This window comes from Neofelis nebulosa, chromosome 8 (genome assembly GCF_028018385.1).
Source record: "Neofelis nebulosa isolate mNeoNeb1 chromosome 8, mNeoNeb1.pri, whole genome shotgun sequence".
Classification (NCBI taxonomy): Eukaryota; Metazoa; Chordata; class Mammalia; order Carnivora; family Felidae; genus Neofelis; species Neofelis nebulosa.
In genome coordinates this window covers 26,461,149-26,475,035 of record NC_080789.1, presented here as the reverse complement: position 1 = coordinate 26,475,035, position 13,887 = coordinate 26,461,149, and the positions used below count along the sequence as shown (strand labels likewise).

The 13,887-nt window shown below is 34.2% G+C and overlaps 1 protein-coding gene across 6 annotated transcripts in view; it reads right to left on the bottom strand.

Moving 5' to 3' along the window:
* CEP83 (centrosomal protein 83) overlaps positions 1–13,887 on the bottom strand; it is a 120,367-nt gene that overhangs the window by 69,269 nt on the left and 37,211 nt on the right. For all 6 annotated transcript variants that reach the window (XM_058741791.1, XM_058741790.1, XM_058741788.1 and 3 more), the window contains 3 exons: positions 13,597–13,747; positions 4,918–5,010; positions 2,435–2,566 (listed from right to left, as the gene is read on the bottom strand). In XM_058741791.1, the coding sequence (XP_058597774.1) occupies positions 2,435–2,566; positions 4,918–5,010; positions 13,597–13,747 (376 nt within the window). The remainder of the gene's footprint in view (positions 1–2,434; positions 2,567–4,917; positions 5,011–13,596; positions 13,748–13,887) is intronic.

The following is a 13,887-nucleotide window of genomic DNA, read 5'->3' as shown; positions in this document are numbered from 1 at the left end:
TGAAAACACAGCATATCACTTTAAACAATGCCTATATAGGCAACTTCAGAATTGCATCTATATGTAGTCCAGACTTAGTATGTACTTACAGCCAAAGGCATTGAAAAATCATGACATTATCTTATTCATAAGATAAAGACATCTACTTTAATACATTCTTTTTAATTCAGAATATCATGAGGGAAATGTGAATCACAGGAGGCCTTCTCATGAAAACACTAACAGAATCTTCCTATTCATATAAGCACCAACACAGTAAAGAATATTCAGTCACTTCTTTTACCTGTAGAAGTGAAAATGCATAGGTACTGTGTGAATCCTTAATTAATGCAAGAAAAGCCAATTATTTTTAGTACAAACTAATATATTTTATGCTAGTTTAAATTGTAAAATTGGAAGATGGCAAGAGTCGTCTTCACTTTGAAGTTTTACTCCTGTCTCCTGATCTACAATCATATCACTAGGTTTTACTATTCTTGTATATAGAAACTGGAGTATAAAGTGATGGAATGAAAGAGCATATCCAATTATCCACTAATTAATACTGTCCCTGAATAATCAATTGGGAAGTAGAAAGTACTTTGGTCTTATTGGAAAGTTTTACTCTTCTAGTCTCTGTCAATTATGGCTTCTAAGCTAGCTGTTTATCTTCAGATTTCTAACAATGTCGTAAGACATTTAAACTAGGAAAATTAATGACACCACTGACCCCTTGAAAATTTTAGTGAATATTATTTGATCTTTCAAGGGTGAAAACTAGATTAGTCATCAGATTTCAGATGCAGGTTTCATTCTTTAGAAAAACAATAAAACTAAGAAAATAGAGAATATAAATAATCACTACCAGATAAACATCAACATTAGATTTGAAATGCAGAGTATAACATAAAGCACCAGTATCCTTAACCTCAGTGGTTACTCTTCAATACACTAAACCTACATTTTAGGCTGGAAATCTTTAATTCCTATTTTCCACAAGAAAATTTTTAAATGTAATTCCTTTAGGTCTGTCAAAATTACAGATGCAAAACCTTTCATCATCATAAGGAGTATAGATTGACAGATCTCTTGACAAAATTAGTTGGTGGATGGCTCCTAATTGGTTTGTCAACTTCAAATCATTGGTAATTTCAAACTTTAAAAACTTTGGGCTGATAGGGTGCCTGAGTTCTACTGTAAACTTGGCTGTTGACCTTCTATGAGACTTTGCTCAAGTTGCTTATCTTGTGCTTCAAGTGTCCTTTTTTTTTTAGATTTTATTTTAGATTTTAGATTTATTATTTTGTATTTTATTATTTAGTAGCATGCTCTAGTGACTAGGCCAGCCAGGCACCCCTCAAGTGTCCTCACTTTAAATGGATAAAATAATACAGTCCTGTCCTATCTCACTATTATAACAAAAGATTATATGTGAACAAAGCATTTAAAGTTGTAAAGAATTTTTTAATAAAAAAGGCTATTATATAAGTATTTATAGTTTTCTAGTATTGTATCATCAGTGGACTCAAACGATCTAATGTTCATAGAGCTTCTTACACATCAAACAATCATGGAACAGTATGCTCACTGATTAAAAATAGATCAGTTTGATCCAGTTAGAAATTGGTTAAGGAAGGTGAGTATATTCTAATTCTTAATTCCAAATAAAGACAACAAAATGAATACATAATGCAGATGTGTTTGTACACAGAATGTTTCACATAATTGCAGATGCCAAGCTTTTTTTTTTTTTTTTTTTTTAACAAATTCAACCAGCATTATCTTATTTGAATATAGCAGGACAAAATTGGTATTTCTTTCCATCCTGAAAAAAATCATGTAAAAACTACATAAAGAATGATAAACACATTATCTCGTTTTTGGCAAAATTAGGAGACAAAACACTAAAATTAGTAGAAAGGCTGCCCAAACAATAGAGACAGAGTAGGGGAACATGCTGTAGGCAGCAGAAAGAAAATTCCGCAGTTGTAGATGTCAGAAAGAACAAATTTCACTTCTTGAATGTGATGGGCACACCATAAAGTATAAATCCCTTATTTCTCTCAGTAGAAACAAGGTACATGGGCTGATAGTCAGGGCTCTCCTGGATGTGGTTTGGTCCCAAAAAAGTAGAGGGGGACAGTACACATAAAAAATGATATAAACAAACTATATTTGTTAAAAGAAGTCTGTCTCTGTGGCTACGGGAGAAAAGGGACTGTCTATCTGCATTGACTGGGGCAAAATAAAGGAGGAAAAAAAAGAGGAAAATCTAATAGCCAAAAAGAATGTTCACACACACAAAACTGTTACTACAGAGCAGATGAAAATCATGCCAAATACTTCACCATTAATTAATGAAACTTAATTATGCAATCAACTCTAACTTGGATTTACAAAAAACAAAATTTTACTGTCTAGAAGGATAATGACTTAAACTAGTATAGTCACTCACCTCTGATTCACATTTTATTTTTTCTTCTTCTAGAAGACGTGCAAATTCTTCTTTCTGGTGTTCAAATTCTGATTTAAGAAATGTATGTTCATAGCGGAGTTTATTATATTCAGTTCTATACTTTTCCACTTCCTAAATTAAAAGATTGCAATTTATGACAGACAAGTTTATAAATGAAATTTGTACTTACTCCAAAAATCGCTTTTGCAAATATAATTTTAAATTGCATTATATTGAAAGCCATTCTAAAAAGTAAAAAATAAGCTTAACATAAGTATAAATAAACCCTGAAAAAAAATTTTATGACAAGAATCCTATATACGGAATCAGTACATTCTTAAGAAAGTGCCAATAAAGCAAATTATCATTCAATTAACCTTATTTCCTCACTGATTCTCATAATAATAAAAATGAATAGGGGCGCCTGGGTGGCGCAGTCGGTTAAGCGTCCGACTTCAGCCAGGTTACGATCTCGCGGTCCGTGAGTTCGAGCCCCGCGTCAGGCTCTGGGCTGATGGCTCGGAGCCTGGAGCCTGTTTCCAATTCTGTGTCTCCCTCTCTCTCTGCCCCTCCCCCGTTCATGCTCTGTCTCTCTCTGTCCCAAAAATAAATAAAAAACGTTGAAAAAAAAAAAAAAATTTAAAAAAAATAATAAAAATGAATAGCACATCAACACTTTTGACCTCTGGGCTTAAAAAACTAATATTTAAGAATGTAGTACACCTTTCAAAACATAATTAATTTTTAAAAATTAACTCTACAGTAAAATAGAAAATAGCCTCCTGAAAGCCAGACAGGACGAATTCAAAGTAGATAAAAGATTATTTGAATATTTAGTACAATAACTTAAGGTTCAATCAAATAGTACAATGATAGGAGCGCCTGGGTGGCTCAGTTGGTTAAAGATCTGACTCTTGATTTTGGCTCAAGTCATGATCTCAGGTTGTGAGATCAAGCCCCTTGGAGGGACCCACACTAGGTGTAGGCCTGCTTAAGGTTCTCTTTCTTTTTATCCCTCCCTGCTCACACACATATGTTCACTCACACCTAAAAATAACAATAAATTATATATAGATACAATATGTGTTATATATAACATTACAATGATAGTTCAACACACCAGTCTAAAGAATATACGTAGTACCAACCTTTCTAACCAGGAATACATGCAACTCTCTGGTATGCTTCCAATTCTGCTTACTAACACTACAAAAGTTGCCAGTATTCTAAATTCAGTAACAACTCAGGCAATAGAGAAGACGAAGGAGATACTATTTCAACATTCATCAGGTAATTAAGTAATAAGAATGCCTCCTAAAATACTCAGATCACTGTAAGTCTTTAGCTGAAAGATTTCTCTAAGCCAGTTTACAAGCCAAGAAAATGGGTTTCATGATTTTATTAGAAACATATTTTTTTTTAAGGTTTTACTTAACTTGATTGCCTATTTTAAGTCTAAGTGGCTTTGTTTACATCCCAAAATTAAGTCTCCTCTCAACCGTAATGCTTTGGTTATCACCAGGAGGATATTCAAAAGACAACTTTATCAGGCCAATAAGCCATTTATAAAAGCGGATTCTACAACTGTTTCTGTGCAATGCAGCATCACTAAACTACAGCTTTCCAAATGGATTCATCTGGAAGGGGACAATATTCATTTGTTATGTGTAAGTCCTGGTCTATTTGTTAAATAAGGTTGCATATATAAGTTGTCAAGCATAGTACTTAATATACGTCATCTTTTCCTATTCCATTGATTAAACATTTAGTCATATTATACCAATATCTCATAAAAGGAAGGAAACCTTTCAATCTAAAGGAAAACTGTAACAAATTTTTATTTTTATGAGGTTGCATGAAATATACTCTTTCGTTCCACAAATATTAATTGAGCACCTACTGTATGCTAGGAACCATTCTAGGAACTTGGAATATACAACGAACCAAACAGATAAAGGTTCCTTCTCTCACGCAACTTACATTCTAGAGATGGTAATATAGAAAATATAAATATTATACATCATATGAGAACATGATTAGTACTAGAGAAAAATAAAAAGTAGAGCAGGGTAAATGGGGGTCCAAAGGTCTAAGAAGTGATGGGAAAGGCAGGAAGAAAATTAAATGGAAATACTAGTCAAAGTTGGCCTCATTGAGAAAGTGACATTTCAATAAAGACTTAAAAGAGAGGAGGAAGTTGGCCAAGAGATATCTGGAAGGACACTGTTCATGTCACAAGTAAGAGCTAACACAAAGATTCTTGATTTGTTCCATTTCTGGAGTGCCAAAGAAACATCAAAGAAGCCAAAGTGGATGGAGGAAAGGAAGTCGGACAGATTATGGGACCTCATCTTGTACAGCCCTAAAAGTAAGGATTCTTGAGTTAGAAGAGGTGCTACTGCAAGGCTTCTAAGAAGGGGGATAATGGTTTTAATCAGTCATATAAAGACAAATGCACAGTTCCTTCCATATAAATTACTTACTTCATCCAGATTCCTAAAACGTTCCCTCATTGGAGTTTCTAATTCTTGTTGTATCTGGGCTCGTAACAGTTCCAACTTTTGTGGAGTTAACACCTAATATGTAGAGAAATATAAAACAATTCTAAATATGAAATCACAAATATTAAAATCAAGAATTCACCAAGTTTCAACACCTAAATAAAACAATAAAATTCAATTCATAGAAATGATGCAATATACTTAACTTTACAGTAATCACTACATAAATAGAACCATTATTTGAAACAATACTTTAAGATCACAATTTCAGGGCCTCAGAGATGTCAAAAATGCCATTAACATGAGGTAAAGATACTCCCTATTATTACTATGACTGTTGAGAATAACTATGTTGGCCGCCTAGGTTACCATGCATGATACAACAGCTAACTATTTTCTAAAGCAATTAAAATAAAGGGGTAATAATTTGGTATATCACAGAGAATTCTTAAGACTTTTTTTTTTAAGTTTATTTCTTTTTGAGAGACAGAGAGTGAGTGGGGGAGGGACAGAGAGAGAGGGAGACACAGAATCCAAAGCAGGTTCCAGACTCTGAGCTGTCAGCACAGGGCTCGAACCCACAAACCAGGAGATCATGACCTGAGCCAATGTTGGACACTTAACCAACTGAGCCACCTAGACGCCCCTCTTCAGATTTATTTTTTTTTTATTTTTATTTTTATTTTTTATCTTCAGACTTCTTATTTTCAATCAGAAAAGGCTGATTTTTACTCTGGCCACCAAAACAAGGTTCCTCCCTATTATAGCTCTCTGACAGAACTCAGATTTTAGGAAGTAATTACGTATTTAAGTAAGCTCTGTAAGGGGAAACACAATCCCTATTGACCATGGTGTATTTCCAACACCACACACTACTGCCTGGCACATAGATCACTCGATTATTATTTCTTGAAAAAATGAACGAATACTGGTTATAAGACAAAAACCTAGTTTATATTTAATCTCTGAAAATGAAGAATAATACTCAGTTTAATTCATTCATTTATTCATCAATACTCCACACAGCCAGAAACTTTCCAGAATACTTACTATACATAGTACTCTGCAATATATTATATAATCTACATAACATGCCTTTCTAAATACCTTACATGCATTTACCAATTTATTTAAACCTTGCAATGATCCTCAATGTAGCTATATGATCATCCTTCTTTTATAGAAACTGAAGTATACACAGAGCCTAACTTTCTAAAGATCACAAAAACTCACAGGAAACATTTCTAACTCTGTAAGAAGTTCAAACTCTCATATGAAAAATAACTTATGCATACAAATAACTACAAAAATAACCAATATAAGCTCATCAAACAGGTAAAAAGAGAAGATTTTATGTATAGAAATAGTGCCACATCAAAGGAATAGGAAAACTAAAGCTTCAATAGAACACAAAAACTAAGAATGGATAACATTTTAAATTCCTTGGGGAGAAAAATGATCCTCAAAGTTAAGCTAAAGGCATTTTGAATTGAACCACACTAAGCACCATAGACAATTTAGAATCCTGGATCCCTGTGCATTAATACTCTCTAGATACTGTGATGATCAAGGCCATGTTGAAACATTTCCAAATGCCACCTAGCAGAGCTGCACCCTGGCTAGAAACAAAAGGGAAGGGTACAGAGTAGAAAATTCCTAGGTATGAGGTTTACACTCTTATAATTTACTCAGTATTCAGTAGTACTTTTAAAAAAAAAAAAGTTTTTTACTTAAAATGAATATAATTACATAAATAAAGTAATTGAAACAAAAAATATTAAAAACCTAAGTCTTTTTTACTTCAGTCATCCAGTTTCCCTCTTAAGAAGCTATCATTGCTAGGGGCGCCTGGGTGGCTCGGTCGGTTAAGCGTCCGACTTCAGCCCAGGTCACGATCTCATGGTCCATGAGTTCTCATGGTCCGTGAGTTCGAGCCCCGTGTCGGGCTCTGGGCTGACAGCTCAGAGCCTGGAGCCTGCTTCGGATTCTGTGTCTCCCTCTCTCTTTCTCTGCTCCTCCCCCGTTCATGCTCTGTCTCTCTCTGTCTCAAAAATAAATAAACATTAAAAAAAAAAAAAAAGAAGCTATCATTGCTAATTTTTATGTATTCTTCTTGAAATAATATACAAATATATACACACACACAACTTTTAATTTTTACATAAAGAAAGGCATGCTATACATATGTCTCTGTGCCTTGGTTATTCACTGAAGGTATTCAAGCTTAAGAATGGCATCACCATATCTACATTTTAGGAAGAAGCAAAATGGATCAAAACCTTTGGCAGGAGAAAACTGGTGACTATGGGGGGAAAACAATTTCAGTGAATGGAGTTGGGAAACCAGATAGAAAGCTCTTGTTACAATCTGGTTTATGATGTCAAGAGTCTGGGTAATATCGTCAGGAGTCCAAACTGTGAAGAGGTGGTAATTAAAAGGAACAGAGTAATAATAGATAAGCCTTATTTGATTCCTGTTTCAAAAAAACCAAATTTAAGCAAGCAAAACTGTGGGAAAATGAGGGAAATGTCAACAAAGATGCAATATAAAAAAGATATTAAGGAATAAGTACTTTTAGGTATGATAATGGCATTGTGACTGTGCTTTTAAAGGAGAGATTGCCTTGGGATGTAATAAAGATACATACTAAAATATTTTGAGTTGAGATAATATGATTTGTGTCAAAATAATCCAGAGTGGTTCAAGGACAGAGCAGGGATGTCAGAAGATCAAACAAGACTGGTTGAGAGATGGTAATTATTGAAATTATTGATGGTGGGTGATGGTTATGTGAGGATGCAATACAACCACCCTCCCTACCTCAGGGCTTGTTTGAGACTTCTGTGATTAAAGGTTAATTAGAAATAAAAGTGCTTCCACTTCCAACAGATGGCATAAAAGAAATCAGATTTATTCTCCTGCTAGAATAAAAGAAGAGACAAAAGTCCGTTTTCAAGACAATGGGCCTAATACAGCAACAGAGATCTCTGAGAGACAAACAACAAAGAAAGTAAGCTTTGAGAATGCTGCCAGGCCACAGGAAGGGATATCCAGGCGATGTCTGATGGACTCTCTGACCTAAGCAAATGGAACTGCGAATCCAGAAGGAGCAGTGTGGCAAGAGTCACAAGACAGGGTGCCAGGAAAGAGGGTGGCACACAAAATTATGAAGACCTGCAAAAGGTCCCTGTTGACTCATTCAGTAGAGTACCCCAATCAGCACATGCATGTATAGAAAATATTTAATTAAGGCCAGGAAAAGAACAATCTGAAAGAATCAGATGGATAAGTAATCTGAACTCACACAGAGGTATGAATAGTTGTTTTTCCCAAAAGTCAGGCTGAAAAACTTCATTTCACTGAGAAATGAGTACTGAGAAGGTTCTCAGTATTGACAAATAAGGAGCACTAAACATTAACCTGCTCTCAACCAATCTTAAAAGCAAGACTCAGAAAGATGAAACTGCTTCCAAGTAACTGTCCCAGAACAGTTTTTGTCCCAGAGTTTGTCCCAGAACAAAGCTCAAGAGTATTTACCAGAACACAAAACCATCTAGTATTCAAAATAAAATTAACAATGTCTAGCATCCAAAAAAATGTATCAGACATGCAAAGAAGCAGGAAAATATTACCCACAATAAACAAGAAAATCAACCAACCAAAACCAACTCAGAAGTGATACAGATTTGAGAATTAGCAAAGACATTAAAAGTTATTATAATTGAATTCCATATGTTCAAAAAGCTAGAGAAAATATTGAACATGTTAAGTAGATATAAGGAAGGTATGAAAAAGATCAAAATTGGACTTTAGATTAAAAACTACAATTTCTGAAATGAAAATACACCATACGGGATTAATGGCTGCTTAGACACTGGAGAAGAAAAAAGATCAGTGAACTTGAAGACATGACACCAGAATCTATCCAAAATGCAACAAGGAGACAAAAAAGATTGAAAATAAATGAACTGAGAGTGAACTATGGTAGAACTTTAAGTAGCCTAATAATGGGATCACCAAGGAGATCAAAGAAGGCAGAAAACACTTTTTTCTGAAGTAATGTACAACAATTTTCTATATGTGATAAAAACTGTAAGCCCATAGACCAAAGAAGCTCAACAAATCCTAAGTACCAGAAAGATGAAGTACAAGGCATGTCAATCAAATTGCTCAATATCAGCAATAAAGAGGAGGGCCTGGCTGGCTCAGTCAGTAGAGCGTGCAACTCTTAAAATCAGAGTCGTGCTTCAAGCCCCACACTGGGTGTGGAGCCTACTTAAAAAAATAAATTCAGCAATAAAGAGAAAATCTTAAGAGCAGCCAAGAAAAAAGAAGACTCACTGCATACACAGAACAAAGATAAGAATGACAGCAAATTTCTTATGTGAAAAAATATCTGTGAAAAGAGAGAGCAATACCTTTAAAGTACTAGGGAGACAGTCAACCTAGAAATCAATACTCAGCAAAAATACCTTTAAAATCAATTATTTTTTGATATATAAGAGCTGAAAAAAATTCTCACCAATAGATCTGTACTATAAGAAATGTTAAAGAAAATCTTTAAGAAAGTAGAAAAATAATACAAATGGAAATATGGATCTACACAAAGGAGAAAAGAACACCGAAGTTGGTAACTACACAAGAGTCTTATGATCTACAAGCTCTCTGATAAAAGTCTCTGTAAGATTTTTTTTTTATCTCTTAAGAATCTTCTAAAAAACAAGCACACACACTAAAAAAAAAAAAAAAAAAAAAAAAATCTATCCTCCTCCCTCCCCCCACGAAAACACACATAGAGTTAGAGAGTTTTCCCCATGCTATTTTAGGAGGAAAGTATGCTGTGTCTTAGACTTCTAATGGAATACTGCCACCACTTGTCTCAAAAGAAATTTAACAAAAATGTGTCATTACCTATATTAAATCTGTATTATACCAACACTTGTTATGTTGATAAAAAACAGACCAATTATTTTCCAAAGAATGTTTTAACTTAAGAAGGCAAATATTGCTGTGCCAGAGGTCCTTAACAAGTTAATGACAAACTGAATAATGAATTTTGCTGAGCTTCCTAGCGGCCAAATAAAATGGGAAAAAAACTGGCTTACAAAGTTTCAATTGCCTGGCAGCATAAAGAAAGCACATACATTTCTGGTAAAGTAACTTTTAAAATTTGTATCAGAAAATATATCAAATAACTCATATTAAAAAAAAAAGGTTTGGCTAACATGGTACATAACAATAACAATAGCTAACATGTTCTAACTACTTATTATATCAAAGCACTGTACCAACACTTCCTATGCATTGTCTCATTTCATCTTTACAATCATCCTAAAAGTCCGACGCTATTACTATTCCCATTCGCTACAACTACACCAATGAGACAGAAATATTCTGACTGTCTTTTCTATCACTTTTCTATAAAAGCCAAAGGGGTATTAAATCTTAACTCAGAAAAGGCATTCTGCAGGTAGACAAGATAATACATGTTTATTCTGAAAATCATCTTTCATAAACATTTATTAAAATATTTCTTGCTGATTCTGCCTTGTTGAATTGACTTTATTCAACCCACAATTTGTACAAATTGCAAACATCCATAAAGCAAACAGCTACATTGCTTCAACATGTATATAAATATATAGAGAGATCTTTCTTTAGCTTATTTTTGCCAGATACATATCATATAGAAACCAGTTATGTTTATCTTGAAAAACAGAAACTTTACCAGATAAATTATATTTGCCAATGAACATCTGGGAAGTTACCACATGGAGAAATGTCCTAAGTTATTTTGTGTAGATCCAAGGAATAGCACAAGAACCAACAGAGAGACCACAGGGAGGATGATTTCATTTCAACATGAGCGGGAAAATATTTAACACACTCCAATTCATAAATGGAATTGGATCACTTTAAACATTCACTGGGTTCTCTTGCACTGAAAGCAATGAAGCAGAGAATAAAAATCCCTGTGTCACAAATGTTCTAAAAAGGAATTCTGCTTTGGATAGTGTGTTAGTTTCCTAGAGCTACCATAACAAAATACCACAAACTAGGTATCTTAAAACAACAGAAATTTATTGTCTCACAGGCTAGAAGTCCAAAATCAAGGTGCCAGCAAGGCCACACTCCCTCTGAAAACTGTAGGGAAGGATCCTTCTTTGCATCACTCTAGCTCCTGGTGGAGTGCTGGTGATCCTGGCCATTCCTTGGCAGTTGCAGCACTTGGATCTCTGCTTCTGTCACTATAGGATTATTCTCCCCACCTCCCCCGCTGCCCTCACCCATGTTTCTGTCTTTGTGTCTGTTCTCCACTTCTTCTAAAGACACCAGTCATACTGGATTAAGGACCCATCATCCTTCAGTATGGCCTCATCTTAACTAATTACATCTGCAAAGACTCTATTTTCAAACAAGGTCACATTCTGACGTACCAAGCATTAGAAATTCAACCTACCTTTTTGGCAGACACAATTTAACTCATGACAGACAGGAAAAAATGAGAGAATTATCTAAGATGCTTAAGCTTTAGGTACATATGAGAGAAGAACATTGTATTATATATGAACAGAACATTTCCAATTCATTCATTTGTTCTATTTACTCATGTCATTCATTTGACAAATATTTGCTACTATAAAATATATAAATACAAATATAAATATACTTGAGCACTGGAGACACACTGAAAAAAGCTCCTGCCCTACGGAGGCTGCATTCAAATAGAGTAAAAATGGCCATCATTTAGGAGTATCTATCTATTCTGTCAGACATTGTACTAAAAACCTACATGTTATCTCATTAGTCTTCACAACAACCTGTTAGTTAACAACTTTTACCCTCTTTACATGACAAAACGAAGGCATAAAAACCACTGTTTGTTGAAGGCCATCATCTCATTGGTGAATTGACCCATTTTTGGTTATAAAAATCACCTTTTTATCTTAAGTGACACTCTTTTTGTCTAGAAGTCTATTTTATCCAATACTAATATAAACACTCCAGTCTTCTTAAGCTTATTGTTTGTATGCACTTGGTACAAATAGCATGTCTAGAAGTTACTCTGAAGAAACAGAGTAATTATATGTGCAATGCCTAAAGAATACTTTGAATTCCTTGGGTTCAGTGCTCACTGATTCTCATTTACGTAGGTCTCCGACTATTGCAAAACAAATTAATCCACCAATTCTATAGGCTTGAATTACATTTCCCTACTCAACTCCTATTTCTGAGGTTTTTATTTGTTTAAATGTCCCAAATATACCTAGGAATGAAACAGCACAGGAGAGGCTCCAACCCAAGCTTAATGGTGGTGTTTCCAACAACGGAAGATTTCAAGACACTGAATGACCAACTTTTAACACTGCTGTCAAAGAAATCCATGAATTGGGTGATAACGCCATACTTATTAGATGAAAGGTAGCTTTTTACTCTATCAACTTACAATTCCAATATTAAAAATACTTATTATTTGTACCAAGCACTTGATAAGCAGAAATACACAGTTGGTGTCACTTAGAGATTAAATGAATACAGGAGAATTATCACTGCTAATATCTACTAATTTTTAATTTATGGCAAGTTTGACTGGTGCTATAGTTAAGTTTGGCTCTGGTCTATTTTCTAGGCAAATGAGAAATGAAACTATAATCAGTACTTCAGTATCAACTATTTTTTGCTTTAGAAACACCATTTACCTTCCATTACACACATAAATTATGTGCCCATATTGTTTTCATAGTCTTTTAAGTGGCCCCTTAAAAATAACTATCAGTCTTGTGAACTATACCTCAATAATAAAAATAATTTTTAATAAAAAATAAAACCTCGAAAAAACCTGTAAGTCTTTTTTAAGCTCAGTTTCAATCATAATACTTAAAGGAGAATTAGTAAAACTTTAAAAAATACTCTTTAACTCTGAATATTTATCAATTCAAACCAGCCTTTCCCCTAATTATTCTGAATAGCACAATACCTAAATCAGAACAGGTAATTTAATACAAATTTGCATAAAATAACAGCTTCATGGTTAAACCCTATGTGGTAGCTAACATTCTAGAATATATGAAAGAATATTAAATTATACCACCTGGAAATATAGCAAAATACTCATTAAGAATACAGGCAGAACTCACCAAATTTACCAGTATCTGACTACTTTTGTACCATAGGCACAAAGGGCAGGCTTCCCCAAGATGGGCCAGTTGGCATGAAGATTATTTTGACTTCAAAGTAATCAAAACCCCACAGATTCAGGAAAAGCTCTTTACTTCTCCCTCAACTGCCTAAATTTAATTGGAAAGGAGAACCTATACCAAGAGGAGAGCTATTAACAGAGGTTCCTCTGTTAATAAATTTGACCACTTAACAGGGCAACCTTTGTCTTCCAAATATCTCCTCTCACCATCCTGATAATGATCTTCTTTCCCCTGTATCCCCAGACTTTATGGGTCTCCCTAGCTCAGGATGTCACATAAGCATCCTGTTGCCTGCCTTTGGAATTCTGTGTGTGTGGATTCTGAATACTTACCAAACTAAATTTGATTTTCTTTTGTTAATTTGTCTCATATCCATTTGATTCTTAGTCCAGCTTAGAAATACTTTGAGGTGCAGAGGAAATTTCTTCCCAATAGTACTCACTGAAATATATCTTCTTACCTGCAGTTTCATTTCTTCTAAGTCTTTAGTTTTCTCTACTAACTCCCCTCGTAGCTCTTCAAGCAGCAGCTGAAATTTTTCCTGGTGAGTTTGCTTTTCATTTAATAGGCGCTTGAGTTCATTTTGTGACTTTATGTACTCATCTTGCAACCTGATTTTTTTAAAAAAAGAACTCAATTTTAAGGATATCCTTTACTTTCTAATGACCTTACTTTATGTAAAATCAACCAACACTACAGAACAAGACCTTATTCCATTAAATTCACAAACATCTTTTCTTTAATATAGAGT